The sequence below is a fragment of the Salminus brasiliensis genome, chromosome 14 (assembly GCF_030463535.1).
Source record: "Salminus brasiliensis chromosome 14, fSalBra1.hap2, whole genome shotgun sequence".
Taxonomy (NCBI): Eukaryota; Metazoa; Chordata; class Actinopteri; order Characiformes; family Bryconidae; genus Salminus; species Salminus brasiliensis.
This window is the reverse complement of record NC_132891.1, coordinates 37,007,389-37,019,888: the sequence shown is the minus strand read 5'-3', so window position 1 is coordinate 37,019,888 and position 12,500 is coordinate 37,007,389. Positions and strand designations below refer to the sequence as shown.

Below are 12,500 nucleotides of genomic sequence, written 5' to 3'. Positions count from 1 at the left end.
ATCTGAACTAATCCAGTTCTCTTTAGGGACTACTTTCTGTAGCTGCACTACACCCTGCAGCATGTATCCCTCCACCATTTTAATGATCTGATTTTAAAAGCAGGTTCTAGAGCCGAACTCTTCTCAGAACTCTGGTAGAACCGTGTCTCAGGCATCAGGCAGCGTCTTCATCACCATTAGGTGAAGAACTTTCTGTGAGGAGCTTTTATTAGAGCTTCAGACGTCTGCTTCCCTTCACCTCCACTGTAGAACCACAGCTCTGACTGGAGGAGCTTATCTAGAACCTCCACTGTAGAACCACAGCTCTGACTGGAGGAGCTTATCTAGAACCTCCACTGTAGAACTCCAGCTCTGACTGGGGGAGCTTATCTAGAACCTCCACTGTAGAACAGCTATGACTGGAGGAGCTTATCAAGAACCTCCACTGTAGAACTCCAGCTCTGACTGGGGGAGCTTATCTAGAACCTCCACTGTAGAACCACAGCTCTGACTGGGGGAGCTTATCTAGAACCTCCACTGTAGAACCACAGCTCTGACTGGGGAGCTTATCTAGAACCTCCACTGTAGAACTCCAGCTCTGACTGGTGGAGCTTATCTAGAACCTCCACTGTATAACTCCAGCTCTGACTGGGGGAGCTTATCTAGAACCTCCACTGTAGAACAGCTCTGACTGGGGGAGCTTATCAAGAACCTCCACTGTAGAACTCCAGCTCTGACTGGGGGAGCTTATCTAGAACCCAGCGTTTCACACCAAAATGTTGGAAATGCAGTAACGGAGTGTGTCCACTTTAATGTCAGGTGTGTGTTCTCATGAATTCTCATGAACACACTGTGTCCTCGCCTCACTAATGACCCGAAACTCACCTGACTGGACTCGGCCTTTACTGTAGGACAGACCGTCCATCCACTAATCCCACATACTCTCCAGCTCTGTGTGTGTGTGTGTGTGTGTGTGTGTGTGTGTGTGTGGGTGTGTTCACAGAGAAGATCAGCACCCAGGAACCTGTGTTCTGTCTGTGCTCGGTGTCCCTCTGTCAGCCTGTGTTATTTAGGACTGGCGGGCAGCGCTCCGTTTTGTGCTCTGCCCCTTTAAATATTTCAGTGTGTTTGAATGCTGTGGAAAATCAGCTGTATGAAACTCTGTTTAGCTCGTCTAATTAGACCCCATGCATTATTCATTAGCCTGTTCGCTAACATCAGCGCAGCAATCAGCCCCTTCACTCTGTGTGACCTTTAGTGTGTGTGTTGGTGTGGGTGTGTGGGTCTGTCCAGGTTCCACCCAGGCTCAGCCTCTAAGGCACCAAAGAACCTGAAGGAAAACCCCAGAGGGTCTAAAAGCACAAAGAGAGAGAGAGGGGACGTGGTGAAGCAAAAGAGGGACGAGACAGCGAGGACAGCCAGCGATGACATCATACAGAGGGAGAAACTGGACACGGAGGAGAGAAACGGCGTGACGCTGAAGGTCAGACGGCTCACTGCCAAGGTCATCATTCAGACCCGGGCTTCAGGTTTAGCCCCACCCATTCAGCATACAGCACTTTAGCCCCACCCATTCAGCATACAGCACTTTAGCCCCACCCATTCAGCATACAGCACTTGAACCTCACCCTTTCAGCATACAGCAGTTTAGCTCCACCCATTCAGCATACAGCACTTGAACCTCACCCTTTCAGCCTACAGCAGTTTAGCTCCACCCATTCAGCATACAGCACTTGAACCTCACCCTTTCAGCCTACAGCAGTTTAGCTCCACCCTCCACCCACAGTTGGTGTGTTTGGTTGTTTGATGTAAACATGGTTTGGTCTTGATGTCGTTTCCCTCAGCCGTGTTCTCCTGCTGTTCTTCTTCAGGACTCTGGACTTAACGACCCAAACAAGGGACCACTCAGAGCCGGATCTGAGCGGGGAGAGACCACACACACCTCCATCAGCAATAAACATACCCTGGAGGACACACACACCATTTCTGATAAGTCAGCTACAGCTTTCAGACCCTCAGAACTGACCCCCAAAAACTGTCCCGCTCCTATCCCTGCCCCCGGAATCCCCACGCTACCCCACAGCCCCCTGACCATCATTACTAATGCGGCCAGCACGACCACGGGACCCCCGCTGTCCACCATCAGCCTCAGGTAATCCCACCCCTGGGCAGCTCCAGTGTAGCGTAGTGAGCTAGCGTAGGTGGAGTGATTTCTGGCCCTGTGCGGTTTACGCTGGAGCTGTTCTGGGGTCAGTATTTAAGGAGTCGGGTGTTTGTTGTTTGTTTGTGTTTATCTGGAGGTCTGTTGAGAAGTCAAAGAGAAGCGTGAATGTGTGTAACAGGTTCTCACAGCAGTCTCTGTCCCATCACCTCTCAGCAGCTCCTACAGGACAGGTGAGCTCCCTGCCTGCCTACAGTGCTACAGTCCACACCCTCCTAATAATCAATACATCTGGAGTGAAGTACGGAGAACATGCAGGCCTCAGGCTGCTGCTGTGTTCAGCTCTGTTCTGTACTTCAGTCCATGTTCTAGATAACAGTGAGTCACATAATCAAGTTTGACAGAGATTACTGAACACCTCCACACGGTGTCATGAGAGTGGGATGGTTTAGCCATGTGGTTAGCACTATGCTAATTGTTGGGGTATATACTGAGTGGCTATGATCCTGATCGTCCTCCAGGTGGTGCCAGAACGCAGTGTGTGTCCAGAGAGATCGTTTCAGTGCAAAGGGAATGCAGCAGGGAATGCTGGGAAAAGGAGAGGAGAAATACGCTTCCCTGAACTGCGTAACACACTCCTACCAGAACGCAGAACAGACGGTAAACAAGAGTGAGCTGAGTGACTGGTCATTAACTGAAATGTCCTGACTGTGTACACAACACCCCTGACTGTATACACAACACCCCTGACTGTGTATACAACACCCCTGACTGTGTATACACAACACCCCTGACTGTGTATACACAACACCCCTGACTGTGTATACAACACCCCTGACTGTGTATACACAACACCCCTGACTGTGTATACACAACACCCCTGACTGTATACACAACACCCCTGACTGTGTATACAACACCCCTGACTGTGTATACACAACACCCCTGACTGTGTATACACAACACCCCTGACTGTGTATACAACACCCCTGACTGTGTATACACAACACCCCTGACTGTGTATACACAACACCCCTGACTGTATACACAACACCCCTGACTGCGTATACACAACACCCCTGACTGCGTATACACAACACCCCTGACTGCGTATACACAACACCCCTGACTGCGTACACAACACCCCTGACTGTGTACAACACACATGGTATTTAATTTTTACATGTATACACTTATATAACACATATGGGATATATCATTATTACATATATACACTTGCATATATATATATATATAATACATACAGGACATAAAGGAAATCACACTGTTAACCTGGTTGTTTTATTGTTCTCTATTGTAGGAAAACACAGTAAAAAGAAAGACACCAGGATTCCCTCCATCACTACAGCAGACCTACACCTGGACAGAAACATTTAATACACACACACACACACACACACACACACACACACACACACACACTGTGTTCAACTTATCATTATAATATTGGTAAATCTGCCGCACTCCTACTGGACTGCTGATTAATGCAGGTGTTCATCATTAGGTGGCGCTACAGTCTAACTCCTCGAACCTGATCTCCAGCAGGGCCTGGATCAGCTGTTATGAATTATTATTGGTTATTTCTGTTACACTCTTGTATGATCTTCTACAAGTCCACACCCGGGAGGTTCTGTATGTTTACAGAGAGAGAGACTTCAGACTTCAGTGACTTTTATTTAGAAGAACATCCACCTTACAGCCAAACACACCGACACAGCAGCATGCTCACCATGCTAACTGCTGCCCACGCATTTCCATTCATTATTAGCAACATTAGCATTTCTGGATGTGCTTGCTTTTGCACCTGTGCTGGACGACCCAATCTTTATTAGTTTAACAGTCGTGGGTTTGCAGTCAGGACATCGCACTGCCTGGGCGGGTGAGAGGAGCGATTCAGTCGGAGCTAGGAAACCTGCGAGCTGAACAAAGCCGCGCTGACTCCAATACACCCAATAAACTCACTGCCCAGCACTGCCCAGCACAGGCCTCAGACACGCCCAGCCACTACTGTTTAGAAAACTGGGACATACAGTCGAGTGGTGGCACCCGTCTGTTTAGAGCCCTAGCCAAATCTGACAAATCTTTTTAATATTTTAATAATTTTTAATAAGTCTTATTTATCAGTCTGTCAACAGCTGAGACGCAGGGCCCTCAGTTAAGTAGCCAATCCTGACGTGGCTTCTGTAATGCTGATTGCCGTCAGAAGCCACTGTGGCCTTTTCCGCAGTGAGAGCTCACTCAGGGATCAGTGTGGATCAGTAAGAGCTCAAAGTAAAAGTTCATAAGGTCTGAAGGCCTGATTAAGCTTAGAGAGAGCTAGCAGGGTAGATACTGAGCAGTGAGTGTGCTCTTCAGCACCAGCCTCCAAAAGTCTTCCTTCCCTGTAAGACCATCACACCAGCTGCTCGCAGAAAGCCCTTTAACAATGACATCTGATCAAATCTGATTTTTAATAATTACACTCGTTAATTTCCCGTTCCATCTTTAATGACTGTATACAGTGAATGCAGAGAGAGACGTCGGTCGCCATGACTACAACACAGATACAGCCCATAATTTATGTCCTATCCAAACTCACCAGTGCAGCTACATGAGTCTTCTGAGTTTTATATGATGATGATGAAGGTAAAATAGCAGCATGTATCCCTTCACCACTTTAATGATCTGGTTCTAAAAGCAGGTTCTAGAGCCGAACTCTTCTCAGAACTCTGGTAGAACAGTGTCTCAGGCATCAGGCAGCGTCTTCATCACCATTAGGTGAAGAACTTTCTGTGAGGAGCTTTTATTAGAGCTTCAGACGTCTGCTTCCCTTCACCTCCACTGTAGAACCACAGCTCTGACTGGGGAGCTTATCTAGAACCCCCACTGTAGAACTCCAGCTCTGACTGGGGGAGCTTATCTAGAACCTCCACTGTAGAACAGCGCTGACTGGGGAGGTTATCTAGAACCTCCACTGTAGAACAGCGCTGACTGGGGAGGTTATCTAGAACCCAGAGATTCACTCCAACCCCCCCAACCCCTGCTCTGATGTGTTCACATCTTGTTTAATTATGCAGAAATGGTTAGAATCCCCCCTCAATCAGACAGGGAATCAGACAGGGAATCAGACAGTGAATCAGACAGGGAATCAGACAGTGAATCAGACAGGGAATCAGACAGTGAATCAGACAGGGAATCAGACAGTGAATCAGAGGACGTCAGGTAGAGCAGCTGTTTCACAATCAGGAGGAGGGAGAGGGGTTCTCTCTCTACAGCTCGCTCTAAGCTCTGAAGGCTGTGTTGGGCTCCTCTGCTGGTCTGTGCAGTGTTTCATCATCAATAAAGACTTTAACCTTCTGCTTTTATTAGATGTTCTATTATCACACTGAAACCCAACCCACAGTGACCAATCCACCAATCCACCCACACTCCACCACCACACACTCCACCACCACCACACTCCACCACCACACTCCACCACCACACACACCACCACCACACACTCCACCAACACACACACCACCACCACCACACACACCACCACCACACACTCCACCACCACACAACACCACACACCCCCACACACTCCAGCATCTCAGTCCCACGCTGTTAGAGCTCTGTAGCTCAGCAGCTTGTCCTGCATGTGGTGCTCCATATGAAGGCTGGGGTCCAGTCTGCCTCTAGAACTGATTCACCAACAAATCCCAGCGTTCCACAAACAGCAGGAGGGCCAGAGTCCAGTCCTGGAAGGTCACAGTTCACAGTACAGGGGTCCCCAAAGGCATCGTCTGTTAGACTCGAACACGGGGCCGCTAAAGGTTTACCAAGTGTACAGTGTGTGTGTGTGTGTGTGTGTCTGGAGTGTGCTCAGACTGTTTAGAGAGTGTGGTCAGCTGTAAGTTTAGTCCTCTTCAGATGATTCTGGTTGTTTGTAAAGCCCTAGCCTCTGTGGTGGCCCCTGCAGGCGGGGAGGAGGTCTGCGGTGTGGGAATCTATGATGGAAGCCACCATGCGGGCGACGTGGGGGGAAGTAGGGTCCTCTGTTGGGGGGCCGTCGCGGGATGTGTCCTGGTCTTGGAGCCGGAGCGTTGTTGAGGTAGTCTGTCAGCAGCAGTTGGTACAGGATCAGCACAGGATTGGACGGGTTTTGAACAACCACTGGTCTCACTGTGGTCGGGCTGGTCTGGACAGATGCTGTGGGGGTTGTGTTATTCACCTGTCCACCGCTTTCTGGTTCCTCTGACACAGGGAAGATCTGACAGGGTGGAGTCACTGGGCTTCCATCAATGGAGACTGACTCAAATCCAGTTAGTCCGACATCAGAGTCATATGGGGGTCCTGAGGGTTAAAGAGAAGACTTCAACTCCACCCACCAGACCAAATATTCAGCAATGATAGCAACCAGTAACAGCTCCACCAAACATGCTAACAGTGGCTGTGTCCCAATAACACTACCCACTAACTATGGGTTAACTAACAGGAAGTGCTGAAGCGTTGCTACGCCAACTTACGGCACTGCAAGTTCTCCAGCCATCGCAACCAAACATGCTGACATAGCTAACAATTAATGTAGCCCAGTGACAGAAGTGACGGCCCTGTTCCCATCTGAACTGTTGCTGTGTGTGTGTGTGTGTGTGTGTGTGTGTGTGTGTGTGTGTGTGAGAGAGAACCAACCTGCTAATGAAGACATCTGGGCAGCCAAGCATTGCAGGAGAGACAGCAGCACACACACAGTTACACACACTCTGATCAGCTTCATGGTCTTCGGCACTCCGAGACAATTCACAGCACCAAAAACACACACACTGCTTATATACTGTACAGAGAGAGAGAGAGAGTGTGTGTGTGCGCGCTCATTGTGAAAATGTGGATATGTGTCACTGGTAGACAGAGACAGACAGGCTTTATGAGTTTAGTAATGAGGAAATTAAGCAATGAATGGAATTTCTTCTAAAAGCTGGATTACACTATATAGACAAAAGTATTGAGACACACCTCATCATTGAGTTCAGGTGTCTGATTCAGTCCTATTTTCACAGCTGTATAAACCCCAGCCTCTAGTCCTGCAGTCGGCCTTTCTTCCACACATCAGTGAAAGAACGGGAGGTTCTGAAGAGCTCACTGAACTCCAGCGTGGTTCTGTATGTAATAGGAGACACCGCTGCACCAACAACAACAAGTCAGCTGGTGAAATCTCCTCCCTCCTAGATCTTCCTCCATCAGCTGTGAGTGGTGTTATTATTGAACAGTGGAAGAGTTTAGGAGGAACAGCTCACAGAGAGCAGCTCAGCCACCGAGTGTCTGTCAGACCACGTAAAGTTACAGAGCGGGGTCAGGGCCGAGTGCTGAGCTCAGAGCAGAGAGCAGAAAAGCCTCCAACTGACTCAGTAACTGCAGCAGAGCTCCAGACCTGCTGCTGCTGCTGGTAGAGCTTAGAGCAAAGAGTGACCGGCTCCAGATTAATACAGCCTGTGGGGTTAGAATGGGACGTCATAAAAGCTTGTATAAAATACTTGTCCATATAGGATCTTCTAAACACACACACACACAGAGTTGAGTATTCAGTGTTTTTATTGGACAGGTGTCTGTGCGCATTAAGCTGTCGCTTCTCTACAGATCAGAACATCATAAGCACTTTATAAAGCTTCATAACAAAACAGACCATAATATAAAATCTCATCATTTAAAGGAGCAGTTCAGTGAACTCTGAGGTTCAGGGCTGATCTCTGAGCTCTGTTTGCTAACAAACACGGCCTTACACTGTCCCCTGTCTCACCCCTGTGAGCATGCCCCCAAACCCCAAACCGCTCGTCTCTTCAAGCCCTTTACAGTCTATTAGAACCTGATTTACACCATTACAAACCGGATCTACTTTCTCCTCCTCATCACGGGACTGATACCACACACTGTGCTGAGGTGGAAGTGGTTCCGGTTCTAAACCACACCCATTAACCAACCTAATGAAGACCTGGAGGAGCTCTGAGACGGGCTGAGAGTACACGGTTTGGGGGGCGTGTCTAAGTCCAGTGTTTGTTAGCAGCATTAGCCTAGCATATCCTGTTGTAAACTAAAGAAGCACACGTCAGATTCTAAACATGTCCTGTCTGATCAGCTGAATCTGATCCTTCTCTGAACTTCTTCTCTGGACTTCCCCTTTAATCAAACTCTGCAAATAAATTCAGAAGATCTTTATTAGACTGTATAAAAGAATGGAAAAGCTTCAGCAGCTCACAAACAAACAAACAAACAAACAAACAGAAAATAAAGCCATGTATAATCATTAGTTAGTGAAAGAGACGAGTCTTATTCAGATGATATTTTAAAGATATTAAAGGTATTAAAATGCAGATGTGTTGTGATGTGAATGAATTTAACAGGAGAAACGGTTCGGTGGGGTCAGCGTGTGGTCAGCCCTTTTAACAACTACGAGTTATCAGATCAGACTCGGGTTCGGAAGCAGACCGGCCGCAACCCCAGAGGACTATAGCTAGTGTCCGATCATTGTCCGATCATTGCTATCATTGCTAACAGCACTAGCCCATTAGCTCGTCTGTCACAGCACAGCTAACCGTTACATTAGTACGCTACTGTTAGTGTTTAGACAGCTAGCTCCAGAGAACACCACTGTGTGTGTGTGTGTGTGTGTGTGTTAATGAGGCAAAACAGCTGGTTTCTGTAAAACACCACCACACACTACCAAACACCACCACACACCACCACACACCACCACCACTCTGGCGGTGGTGGACTCTAGTGGCGGTGGTGGACTCTAGTGGCGGTGGTGGACTCTAGTGGCGGTGGTGGACTCTGGCGGTGGTGGACTCTAGTGGCGGTGGTGGACTCTAGTGGCGGTGGCGGCGGACTCTGGCGGTGGTGGACTCTAGTGGCGGTGGTGGACTCTAGTGGCGGTGGTGGACTCTAGTGGCGGTGGTGGACTCTGGCGGTGGTGGACTCTAGTGGCGGTGGCGGCGGACTCTGGCGGTGGTGGACTCTAGTGGCGGTGGTGGACTCTGGTGGTGGCGGCGGACTCTGGCGGTGGTGGACTCTAGTGGCGGTGGTGGACTCTGGTGGCGGCGGTGGTGGACTCTGGCGGTGGTGGACTCTAGTGGCGGTGGTGGACTCTAGTGGCGGTGGCGGCGGACTCTGGCGGTGGTGGACTCTAGTGGCGGTGGTGGACTCTAGTGGCGGTGGCGGCGGACTCTGGCGGTGGTGGACTCTAGTGGCGGTGGTGGACTCTGGTGGTGGCGGCGGACTCTGGCGGTGGTGGACTCTAGTGGCGGTGGTGGACTCTAGTGGCGGCGGTGGTGGACTCTGGCGGTGGCGGCGGACTCTGGCGGTGGTGGACTCTAGTGGCGGTGGTGGACTCTGGTGGCGGTGGTGGACTCTGGCGGTGGCGGCGGACTCTGGCGGTGGTGGACTCTGGCGGTGGTGGACTCTGGTGGTGGACTCTGGTGGTGGACTCTGGCGGCGGCGCACCGTCTCAGACAGATTAAGCGCAGTATTAATGTTGTGTAACTGAGGATAATTGTGGTTTATTGCTGGTTGGTGTGTCAGAGTGGTTGTGCAATAAAGACTCCACGTGAGTGTGTGAGAGCAACGGCAGTGTGTTTGTGGTGTGTGTACAGTGTGGATTAGAGGAGTGAGAGCATAAATAAAGGAGATAAATATTATATTAATTAATAATAAAGGATAAGAGGAAGGTCAGGCTGCAGTAAACTAGCTGCATGGAGCACACTGAAGCATTAAAGGGACACTCCAGCATTTCTCTGTGTGTGTGTGTGTGTGTGTGTGTGTGTGTGTGTGTGTGTGTGTCTTTTCAGAGTTTGCTCTCCAGAGCCAGATTTGGTTCTGTAGTTTGGTCACCCTCAGCCTTTTCTGCGGAGAGAGAGAGAGAGATTATGACAATAAAAGAAGACCTGTTGTTTGTGTGTGTGTGTGTTTGTGAGTGTGTGTGTTTGTGTTTGTGTGTGTGTGTGTGTGTGTGTGTGTGTGTGTGTGTGTGTGTGTGAGTGTGTGTACATGTTCTCACCCTCTGTGTGTGTCTCGTTTATCTCAGTGTACTTCTGCAGTAGTCGAGGTCCTGCCAGGCCGATAGCGAGTGCTCCAATAGGAGCCGTCACCAGGATGGACAGAACAGCCACAGTCAGAACAACCATCCCATAATACTCCATCTGCTGGTCCCCTATACTGCGTGCCATGTCCAGGGCAGTGGAACCTATAGCGGCCTGCACACACACACACACACACACACACATATTTATATAAATATATACAAATACACACACACACAACATGCAGAAAACAAATGACCCCCCCCCCCCCCCCCCACACACACACACACACACCTGCACAGTGGCTTTGGGCAGCCAGGCTAAAGAAATGAAGATTTTCTCCTTCAGGTTAAAACCAGCAAACAGAACCGCGGCAAACGTCACCAACACTCGGATCACCACCCCAACACACAGAGTGGCCATCCCCAAACCTGCAGAGAGAGAGAGCGGTACTGACCCACAGTGTCGGGCTGAGAGAAGAGTGTGGTACAGTGGTGCGGGACTGACCCACAGTGTCGGGCTGAGAGAAGAGTGTGGTACAGTGGTGCGGGACTGACCCACAGTGTCGGGCTGAGAGAAGAGTGTGGTACAGTGGTGCGGGACTGACCCACAGTGTCGGGCTGAGAGAAGAGTGTAGTGCGGTACTGACCCACAGTGTTAGGCTGAGAGTTCAGTGTGGTGCGGTACTGACCCACAGTGTTAGGCTGAGAGTTCAGTGTGGTGCGGTACTGACCCACAGTGTCGGGGCTCAAAGCAGAAATGGTGATTTCAGCCCCAATCAGACCGAACAGCAGCGGCTGGAACACGTCCCAAAACCTCCCAACTACCGCAGCTACTGGGGCCTGTTACACACACACACACACACACACTGTTAAAATACCACGTTATAGCAGGTGAGGAACGTCTATTAATGAATATTAGATTAATTATACGTCAGTGTACTGTAATGACTGAAGGACAGAGGTGTGGCTGTGCTGAGTGTATATATGTGTGTATGTATATATGTGAGGATTTAAGGGGTAGGGTTATGTATAAGGGGTTAGGGTTGGGGTAGGGGTGGAGTTGGGGTAGGGGTGGAGTTTAGGGTTTACCTTCTTCGTGTCCCAGCTGAGTCCGGCGATGAAGGACAGGACGAGAGTACAGAGCCCACCTGCCCCGCCCAGACCCGCAGTGTGACTCGCAAACACTGAAAACACAGACAGACCCAGCAGCAGAGCAGACCGCCGCAGAACCAGGTCCGCCTGTACACAGAGGAGAACCCAACTGAACATCAACCCACATCAAACAGCTGTCTGTGTTTACAGTTACATATAGCTGTGTGTGTGTGTGTGTGTGTGTGTGTGTGTGTGTGTAGTTGCAAAATGAGGACTGCAGACCACCAGAGGGCATCAGAGTGATGAAGAGGATTACATGTGGACTGGGTTAGGGTTACAGTCATATGCAAGTGAGCAAGTCTGTGTGAGCGTGTGTGTGTGTGTGTGTGAGTCTGTGTGAGTCTGTGTGAGTCTGTGTGAGCGTGTGTGTGAGTGTGTGTGTTACCTGGTCATCACTGGGAAAGAAGTGTAGTAATACCCCCAGCACGCCTCCAGCTACAATCCCCACCACCACCTCCAACACACCTTTACCCAGACTCAGCCAAGTGGAGCCTACACACACACACACACACACACACATACAGTAATCATTCAAATGGATTCTTTAATATCATACAGTGCTCATGTAAAGCAGCACGTGTGTGTGTGTGTGTTACCTGTGCCGAACGCCATGCCGAGGCAGGTGGTGAAGCCAGTGATGGCGAGGACATCATCAAAGCTTCCTGCAGCCATCAGGAGCGTCGGGATACCCTTCTGGACCCCATACCCGGACTGTTGCAGGAGCAGCATTGAGGGGACCACCACTGCAGGAGAGACCGCAGCTAACACGAACCTGACGCACACACACACACACACACACACACACACACACAGTTATCTCGTGCCAGCGGATGTTGAGGCTGATCAAACACAGCGTGTGTGACTGATGTGAGCAGGACTGGATCAGAGGTTCAGTGGTGAGGAGTTTAACTCTTTACTGACCGGACTGTGTACATTCAGCAGCTGTGAGTCTCTCCACTTATCTCCACTCTGACACATCACCCTCACGTGGAATTGTTTTAGTGTGTGTGTGTGTGTGTGTGTGTGTTTACCCCAGAATGAAGCCCCAGATCCACGGCAGCCCCAGGAGGAAGTGAGAGATCACCGCTACAGTGCAGGCTTCAGTACTGCAGGGTCCCACAGCCACCCTCACACACACCGCCTTCAGCCTCTTTA

At 49.9% G+C, this 12,500-nt stretch overlaps 2 protein-coding genes across 2 annotated transcripts in view; one reads left to right on the top strand and one right to left on the bottom strand.

Annotated features, from left to right (window-relative positions):
* Positions 1 to 5,459, top strand: part of LOC140576772 (cyclin-dependent kinase-like 4) — an 8,625-nt gene extending 3,166 nt beyond the window's left edge. The window contains exons 7-11 of the mRNA XM_072696374.1: positions 1,273 to 1,462; positions 1,851 to 2,131; positions 2,280 to 2,373; positions 2,662 to 2,800; positions 3,462 to 5,459. Coding sequence (XP_072552475.1) covers positions 1,273 to 1,462; positions 1,851 to 2,131; positions 2,280 to 2,373; positions 2,662 to 2,800; positions 3,462 to 3,538 — 781 coding nt within the window. The 3' untranslated portion in view covers positions 3,539 to 5,459. The remainder of the gene's footprint in view (positions 1 to 1,272; positions 1,463 to 1,850; positions 2,132 to 2,279; positions 2,374 to 2,661; positions 2,801 to 3,461) is intronic.
* Positions 5,460 to 7,710: 2,251 nt separating this feature from the next.
* The window catches only part of LOC140576613 (sodium/hydrogen exchanger 9B2), a 6,218-nt gene continuing 1,428 nt past the window's right edge, over positions 7,711 to 12,500 (bottom strand). Inside the window, exons 2-9 of the mRNA XM_072696080.1 lie at positions 12,377 to 12,495; positions 11,942 to 12,117; positions 11,731 to 11,837; positions 11,283 to 11,432; positions 10,925 to 11,033; positions 10,486 to 10,622; positions 10,170 to 10,365; positions 7,711 to 10,015 (exon numbers count right to left, since the gene is read on the bottom strand). Coding sequence (XP_072552181.1) covers positions 9,957 to 10,015; positions 10,170 to 10,365; positions 10,486 to 10,622; positions 10,925 to 11,033; positions 11,283 to 11,432; positions 11,731 to 11,837; positions 11,942 to 12,117; positions 12,377 to 12,495 — 1,053 coding nt within the window. The 3' untranslated portion in view covers positions 7,711 to 9,956. The remainder of the gene's footprint in view (positions 10,016 to 10,169; positions 10,366 to 10,485; positions 10,623 to 10,924; positions 11,034 to 11,282; positions 11,433 to 11,730; positions 11,838 to 11,941; positions 12,118 to 12,376; positions 12,496 to 12,500) is intronic.